Source organism: Anguilla anguilla, chromosome 5 (assembly GCF_013347855.1).
Source record: "Anguilla anguilla isolate fAngAng1 chromosome 5, fAngAng1.pri, whole genome shotgun sequence".
NCBI lineage: Eukaryota > Metazoa > Chordata > Actinopteri > Anguilliformes > Anguillidae > Anguilla > Anguilla anguilla.
The window spans coordinates 12,680,181-12,688,716 of NC_049205.1; the positions used below are offsets into that span (position 1 = coordinate 12,680,181).

The 8,536-nt window shown below is 49.9% G+C and overlaps 1 protein-coding gene across 1 annotated transcript in view; it reads left to right on the top strand.

Annotated features, from left to right (window-relative positions):
- The window catches only part of rnf24 (ring finger protein 24), a 31,894-nt gene extending 23,910 nt beyond the window's left edge, over positions 1-7,984 (top strand). Inside the window, exons 5-6 of the mRNA XM_035417736.1 lie at positions 6,115-6,194; positions 7,824-7,984. Coding sequence (XP_035273627.1) covers positions 6,115-6,194; positions 7,824-7,965 — 222 coding nt within the window. The 3' untranslated portion in view covers positions 7,966-7,984. The remainder of the gene's footprint in view (positions 1-6,114; positions 6,195-7,823) is intronic.
- The last annotated feature ends 552 nt before the right edge of the window (positions 7,985-8,536 follow it).

Here is an 8,536-nt window from a genome sequence, read left to right on the forward strand (position 1 = left end):
CTCCGTCCCTCTCTTCCTTAATGGGAAGCCGTGGCAGTAGATGAGTAGCCACAGAAAGGGGTCTGTTTGTCCAGGCTGGAATGCTGGAAGGCGTTTCCTGTTTGACAGCGCAGATAAAGATTGAGCCCCGGCGTGTTCTGGCTGCATTCGCCGCACGTCCGCAGCGCCTGACCCTCCTCCTCTCCTTCGGGGGGCTCCCAAACTTGGCGCGGGCCTTCGGCGCGCTTAGCGCGTCCCCTCTAATGAAGAGCCCTCGCGGTGGGCCGGGCCCCTCGACGTGACCGCCAGAGCGTCCGTCCCGCTGCGTAGGAATGCCCAGGGCCCCGTGCGACACCGCGGGCCAAGTCTGAGTAAACAAGCCCCCTGCACCCGGTTAACCCGCACTCAGGGCATGTAGCGCCTGGGTGAATAATGTCATCGGGCACAGCGAACATAACATGGAGTCCTGGTGTGAAGGCTGGTATCAGCACCTGGAAATGTGTTCCAGAAAAACAAATATGTTCCCAGATCGATTGGCTCTCTGAGACGGGTTTTCTGACCACACGGTTGAAGCTGTAGTCTGAGGGAGAGGTTCTAACGCCAGTTTCCAAGAGATCCATTTTGTTTTATTGATTTATACAAGCTTATTTCTACTTCGTGGGAAATGTTCAGCCAGATGAGTGAGAACAACTTGTATTTTTGTATTATTTCCTGAACGACTCCTGACAGATGACGGACACCTGAAGTATGCACCGGTTTTTATAAAATTTGCTCTTTTTTAATGGTGTTGCTACATTGTCTATTTAAGATGACATGAACTGAAGCTGAAACAAAAACTGAAAAGTCAAGCTAATCACGTGTTTCGAGACTGAATGGAAAAATTCCACTCTGTCAGCTTGGTGTGTCCAATTTGAATTAGTCACAGTGTGGAAAGCACAGGTATGAATCAGAGATTTATAAGCATTCCGGAGGCTTGAGTGTGTTTTGCGTTCTGGGCGTTTCAAGGAGCGAGATGCCAGGTAATGTGTTTACTTAGCAAGACAAAGCTAATGACAAAACTTGAGGTTCCTGTAATACTCTGAATTCTCAGAATTCTGCCCTGAAACCAGCAGCACCCTTTTCAATGCAAATATGGGCATTTTCAGTTTCAGTTTTAGCTGGCATGCTTTGTTTCTGTTTTGCTTTGGGAATGGCTGAGGAACAGTGGGCTGAACTTCAGCAGCTTTTTTGTATGCGTGCGTGCGAGCGCGTGCGTGTGTGTGTTTGTGCATTTGTTTGCGCGTGTGTGATAAATTGGTCTTTCTGAGTCACAGCAGTGGACAAACATAGCCTTGAGCTTTAGCTGACCGAAGCACAAACGCAGAGCGACTCTCTCCCCTCACCCATTGGCCCTACCGTTCCCCGGAGGGCTCAGTGACCTTCACGGCTTGGCTCCGAACATCAGCGGTATAAGGCTGTTAATGGCGGGTGCCACATTGGCCACGGAGTGCAGCAAAGAAAGGCATTCTCTCTCTTATCTGTTTACCTCACCCTACTTTTAATTTAGCACTTTTATGGGATTGGATACAGCTGGTGTGGTCGGGCTTTTGGGCACGCCCATTGACAGTGGAATTTGAGACAGTTAACGCGATTGCCCAAAGGACGATACAAAATTATCCGTAATGATGCATAAACTCAGTTTGCAGTTTGGCAAGTTCAGCAGCCACTAAAAGTAACTGCCAAAACTGAGGAAAATTAGCAAGACTTGCATTGACTTGAAAGTCAAAGTTAAGGACACATTGTTGTTCTTTCCCCTCTAACTTTGGTTACATCTTCCCCTACAAAAGAAGACTCTTGAAATAAATACTGTGGAAATGTCAAATTGGTGGGTGCACAGATTTACATGTAGGCTACCTGCTGACTCACAGCTCACAGTTTAATAGAAGCCTCTCCACCTGGGTATCAGGTAATGGAGGGCTTCAAGCCCATACCCTTCTGATTTCAAATTGGGCGTCCTAACTACTTCTCCTCTCATGCTTTTCAGAGAGTAAAGAATAGCTTCTCCAGTTCAGCAGAAGCTACAGTGTACCTGGATTGCATTTGTACTCCAGTAGTGGTCCAGCAGGGGGGGGAGTAGCCTTACCTGAGACTGTGTAGAAACGGCACACTTATGGGCAGATGTGTGTCTCCTGGCACAGAGCTACACCAGTGTGAATGGCGTGGGTTTGACGGGGCTGCCGCAGCGGATCAAGCAGGGCCTGGTGCTGTACAGTAATGTCACTGTAGCACTTTGCCTCCATTGTGGCTCAGACGCTGCAGCGTGGAGACAATGGCGGCGAGGGGCCTCTCTCTCTCTCTCTCCGGGCCGGGCACGCTCCCCGGGACGCCGGTGCCCCGCTGCCCGGCCCCTGTCCCCGTCCCGTGACTTTCGGGGTCAGCACTTTGCCGCTTTGTCCCTCGCTTGGATTTTTTGTGTCAGGAAAACGCTGGCCTGGATAACGGTGACCTGCTCACGGGTCATTCCCAACTGGCATGGTATCCATTCCCATTTCCAGTAGAGGATCCTGATTTGCTAATGTGTGTGGTCTGGGCAGGATATTTGTTAAATTGCATTTTACCATAAAAATTGTCTGTGTATGTGTTCAATTGGAATATTAATAATCCAGATTATACATTTACGTGTCATGTAGGAGAGATGACTCAAAATGAGACCTGAGGGCACCTAGTTCACTTGAACAATCAGTAGATTGTTGAATTGTGTGTACATATGTTGTGTGTGTGTGTGTGTCTATATGGTTCAGGCATGACCTGACTGTGTACTGACATTACGAGGACATTAGAGATTTTGAGGATTTTTTTGTTTGACGTTCTCATGCACTGTAAAGACTGGATGCATGTGTAAAACATGTGAAGTGGGCTGAGTGGGGCCTCTCCACAGCAGGGAAATGGTGTCTGTATGCTGAGTTTCAGGAGTTTCAGTATCACAGTGTTTTTGCTAAATAATGGAGGACGCGGCAGCCTTTGTCCTAAGCCCAAAACATAAGCCCATTCATATCTCAGTCTGTCATTAACAAGAATGCCAGCTGACCTGTTGGGGACCGTGTCAAAATATCACATTGATTAGCCTAACTGTGGGGGAATTTCACCATACCCGAGGACTGAGCTGTAGGGCTATGTCAGCCTGTCACATACAGTAGTCTACCTGTGGCAGAATCTGAACCTGTCATTGAGTTGCCCTGTAGGACAATGTCAGCCTGCCATCAGAGTTGGTCTGCCAACGGAAGATTACAGGCCGCCTATTATAGCATGGCATGAGGGAGAAGCTCGTACACAAAGGCCACCAGCGTCATTCACACGCCGGTGGAATTCGAGCCAATCAAACTGGTGCTGATGTCAGAGCCTCCCGCTTCATCGTCGCCGCGGCTGAGAGACCGGCACGTAGCAGACGCGTCCCCGCGGAGACGTGCCGCCTCTTAACGCTGCCGTCGCCACCCCCCCCCCGACGACCGACCGGACGGCTGGCTGCCAACGAGCCGCGCACGCAACACGGTTTAGAGAAACGAAGCGGGCAGGGAGAGGCTAATGCGGGCCCGCACGCGCCCCGCTGGCACCGCCCAGCCGCGGGCTGACAGGCTAACGGCGGGTTTATGGCGTTTTATGGGCACGGCCGCACGGCTGCTGTCTGTTACCGGTAGCTGTAGTTAGTGTAGTATTAGTTAGTGTAGATGCTGTAGTTAGTGTAGTATTGAGTGCGCGCGTTATCTATGGAAGGGAATGGCAGGCGATTAGCGGTGGGCTAATCAGCGGGCAGCACCGATAGCTGTTCACATCCATGCGCCGCTGTTGGAAATGGCGCAGGATAGGCACCAGCCGTCCACGCGTGCCCCACGCTGTCATCGGAGCCTCCTGCGATAGTCACATGACCCTTTGGCCGCATTTGAAGGCTGAATGCGAAGACAAGCGAAAGTCCTCTGCTATGAATAGCTGCCTCTGTCCAAAGAAACTCATGGAACTTATCTTTATTTAAGCACATTGCAGTGGACTTCATTTGTTTGGGAACAGCTTCAGTGCGATTGCTGCTCCTTTTCAGTGCCTGCTTCATAAAAAAAAAATAATAATAATTATGTTTAATATATCAGGTCCTTTAAAAAGTAACTTGTTTCACGTTTTGTTCTCGTTCACTGCCTGTTTCTTGTTAGTGAACGACAAACAGTGCACACACAAACACACGCAAACACAAACAAATGCGCACTATGCAAACACACAGTCGCACTTAACCACACAAATGCGCACAAGCCGGCACACGCACACAAACACACGTAAGCACACAAACACAGTCGCACACGAACGCACTGTTCACGCACACAAAGGTAAGCCCTGTATGTGAGCACTGGATGCAGGCACAGCCCTGCCTTGTTTCTCCATTCGCCTTACCGAGTTGCGAGGCATGAGACAGTTAGCGAAATCCAGACTGCCTTGCCATTGTCCTCTTAAAGCTAGTAGCGCAGCTCATTTAAACGGAATCCAAAGTGGCTAACGTTATAAACGCGTAACAGTTGCGTAAACAGGACCAGCATGGCCAGTATCGCAGTGCATTAATACGGTACTTACTCAGTCATTTAGGGCCTTCAGTGAGTAGTTTGCAGTGAATTTTGAGGAGAAGGGACAGGACCTAATTGTATGTTATGAAGAAACGGGTTGCGGGGGAAAAACAAGTCATGTAAAGCAGGACGGCTAACGCCCCCTCCGCTCTCCAGCGCGACTGGACCCGCTATGGCGGCTTCCACTCTGGCGCGGTCCAGGGGCAGCCGCCCCTGCTCAAGGGGACGGCGTTCGGCGCAGAAAGTCCCGGGGAGGCGCCGCGGATGTTTTCGTCCTTTCGGAGCGAGCGCAGCGCCCGGCTGACACCGCACAGCTGGACCCTCCCGCTCTCGCCCGGGCCCGTGGCCGCCAGGACAGAACTCTGCCCGGTTCAGTGGTGAAAAAGCTGTCAACACACTTAGAGCGTGTTGTGCCCTGAGGCAGAGGGGGGGTGGCGGGCGGGTCGGGGTGGGTGGGGGGGGGGCTGGAATCCAGGACAGGGAGCCATGGGAGTCTCTGGGGGTGGTGCTGGAAGATGGCGCCTGCCTCTGTTATGTAATTCACATTTAGACGACTCCTGGCGCCCAACACCCTCCAGTCTCCAGAATGTTCTTTGCCGTATCGCCGTTCAATAACACACAAACAGAGGGCTGCCTCAGCTCTTCTGTGCTTCTCGTTACACGTGTTAATCTCTCTCCCCGTCGCTCTCTCTCTCTGTCGCTGTTTTGCTCCACACTGTGCGGGCATGCGGCGTGACCGTGTGTGTGTGTGTGTGTGTGTGTGTGTGTGTGTGTGTGTAGATCCCTTTTCATTTCTTTTCCCCTCTAGCGCAGACGGTTTTGCGCGGTTTCGTTCATGTTTTCGATACCTCGGGGAGGAATGCGGGCGTGCCTCTAGCTCTGAATTCAGAGCCGTGAAGGAGGCCGTGCTCTCCCAGATCACTGGAGGACGCTGCGCTCTCCCAGAGCAGTGGAGGACGCTGGGTAACGGGAACGGCTTACAGAACACAGCTGTCCCTCCCAAAGTGAGAGAAAAAGCTGGTAACTGAAAATGTGGGTTTGCTTTACGGCGTATTTTGACGTGCGAGAGCCCTGCTTTTTTGAGAACCAGATGCTTCAGAGAGGGCTTTTAGGGGCGCCTCTGCGTGAGACGCTGGCTTCTCTCACCCTGGAGACCCCGCTGGGCCTACACGCTAACCAGCACCTTCCCTCTCCCCTGGGAACAAGGAGGCAGATCTCACCTACCCAAAGGTCACATGCTAAATATAGCCAATCAGAAGTCATTCCTCATACCCAGACTAGCAGGACACGGCCATTCGAATCAGCCGTCCTCTCCTAAGCGTAGGCGTTCTTTCTTCTGTTCTTTGTCTCGCACCGAGGAGAGAGAATTAATTTCTTCCCTCTTGGAGCAGGACTTGGATATTCTGTTCTGAGAAATTATTCTTAGACTAATTAATCTGTGGAATAATTAGCCTCTGCTGAAGGCTGAAGTGATTGAGGATCCCTGTGCCGCGTGCGTGACTGTGCTCACGGCCTCTGTAAAGGAAGTGTGTTCTGGTGTTGTCTCCCTCTGCAGATATGCGCGGTGTGTTTGGAGGAGTTCAAACAGAAAGACGAGCTGGGGATATGCCCATGCAAACACGCCTTTCACAGGAAGTAAGTGTCACATCCTGCCACACTGCGTGTATGTGTTTCATGTAGTTTAAGGGAAATGTATGGTAATTACAAATGGAGCGGATTTTCTTCTGTAGTCCCTTGTTAACAGTAAGGCCAGTCACCTCAAGTGATAACTAGCATATGTTAATTGTTCTCTAACAAACACTCCAATGAAGGATTTATTGTTGCACACTGTCAATAAATAGACACTTCCTGCAGTGCTTGGTTAGGCTTGTTATCTTCGAAGTATTCCAAAATTCGCTCAGAGCTTCAGCCAAATGACATCCGTTTGTATCATGTCCGTCTTAATCTTTCTAGCCTGTTTTTATTGATATTGTTGTAACGTAGACACTTCAATTAATTGTAACTGTAACAATAATTTTATAGTTATTGTTATGGTTATTGTTCCCAGTGGAAAGAGGCCTTTATAGTCCTGATGCCTCATAGGGGTGAGTGTTTGCCACTCACAATCCATTAGCGCCTCATCTGTAGTCCATGCAAGTGTGAGATACCACAAGTACGGTTTGTTAAGGGATGGCTAATGGCTCCCAGCAAAATAAATGGAGATATTTTAAAATGGCTGCCATTAAGACTATTTACTGTGCTTTGTGTGTGTGTTAACACATGTTAATCTGTCCTAGTATCCAGGCAAGTGCTGTCGACTTGTTTTGGCTCTTAGAGAAGAGACTGAGCTGGTGGTGGACAAGGGATTTAAAAAAAAAAGAGAATTATTATAATTATATAATGCAGGATTCTGTAGAGGGTATCTGATGGAGGAAATACTCAAAGGAGAGTGAGACATTTTTAGAACTGGTTCTTTTGGTAGCACCTGTTCAAGAGTGCTTTTACGGTAGCACTGCAGGGAGTGTCTTATAAAAACAACTGGGGTCATTTTGTGTGATTATTCTTTGATGTAGGCCCAATATTGAACGCAGGCGTACATTTTACGGTATTTGCAGTTGATTGATTGATGCTCGCAGCTGAAAAATAGCACTTGGACATGTGTTTGCTGTAATATGGGGAAATAAAGATCCCACTGGCTGCAGGAGACAGCCAGAAGTTCTGAGAACGAGGCAGAGCACGTACCTCTGCTCACGCTCGGGCGCCAGACTGTGTGTGTGGACACCCGGTTCCCACACACACAGCCTGGTAGAGCGTTCTGTCACACAGCAGGGCATTGATTTCAGTGGGGGTGATAAAGCTTATCGTGCGATAACAATGTTTTAGACCGGCAAATATCCTCAATGTGCAATTCAGATAACCTCCATGTCTCAATCTCCCTCTCCTCTCTCTCTCTCACCTCTCTTTTGCTCACTCTCATTTCTGGCTTTTCCTCACTCCTTCTCTCCACCTCTCCCCCTCTCTCCCCTCTCACTCCCCTCCACCTCTGCCTCTCTCCCCCCCCTCTTCCCTCCACCTCTCCCTCACTCTCCCCCCCTCCTCTCTCCACCTCTCCCTCTCTCTCTCTCCCCTCCTCTCTCCCTCACTCTCCCCCCCTCCTCTCTCCACCTCTCCCTCTCTCTCCCCCCTGCACATCTCCCTCTCTCCCTCACTCTCCCCCCCTCCTCTCTCCACCTCTCCCTCTCCTCTCTCCACCTCTCCCTCTCTCCCTCCTCTCTCGCGGTTCAGGTGCCTCATTAAGTGGTTGGAGGTGAGGAAGGTGTGCCCGCTCTGTAACATGCCCGTCCTGCAGCTGGCCCAGCAGCAGGGTGGCGCCGAGGCCCAGGGTCCCACACAGCAGCCCCTGCCCGGCGTGGAGAACCTGGTCTAGCCCCCCTCCCCCCCCCCCCCCCCCGTAGGGCCCCGCCTTACCCCAGCCCCCCTGTACAGGTACACATGTCAATGGCACAGACTGGAGGACTGATGTTACTATGCAGAGACCAGCTACACGTTCATCTGCAACTTCACTTTTTCTCTGCCTCGGTGAATTCAGAGTTTTATTTTTATTTTTTTTAGTTTTTTTTTCTGTGTTTTTTGTGGACACTGAAGAACCCGTGCTCTCGTCGGCCGAGCTGGGGTCAAACATGACTTTCGCAACCAAAGCACTTTTTTTCTGGGGTCACCAGCACAAGAGGAAAAAGAAGAGAAAAAAACTGAACTAAATAAAAAGCAAACAAACAGCAAAACCTTTGAACACAAATGGCTGCATTTTCTTTTATATGTAACAAACACTTTTTTTTTAACCAGCACTTTACAAGGACTCTTAAAAACCTAATCGCTTGTGAAGGTAGTAGCAAGGTCATATTTTGTATTTTATCATTATTCATTTTATTTGAGATTCTTGCGTATAGAGCCCCACACTGCTTTCATTTTAACAGCGAAAGACTATTTGAAATGGTGTG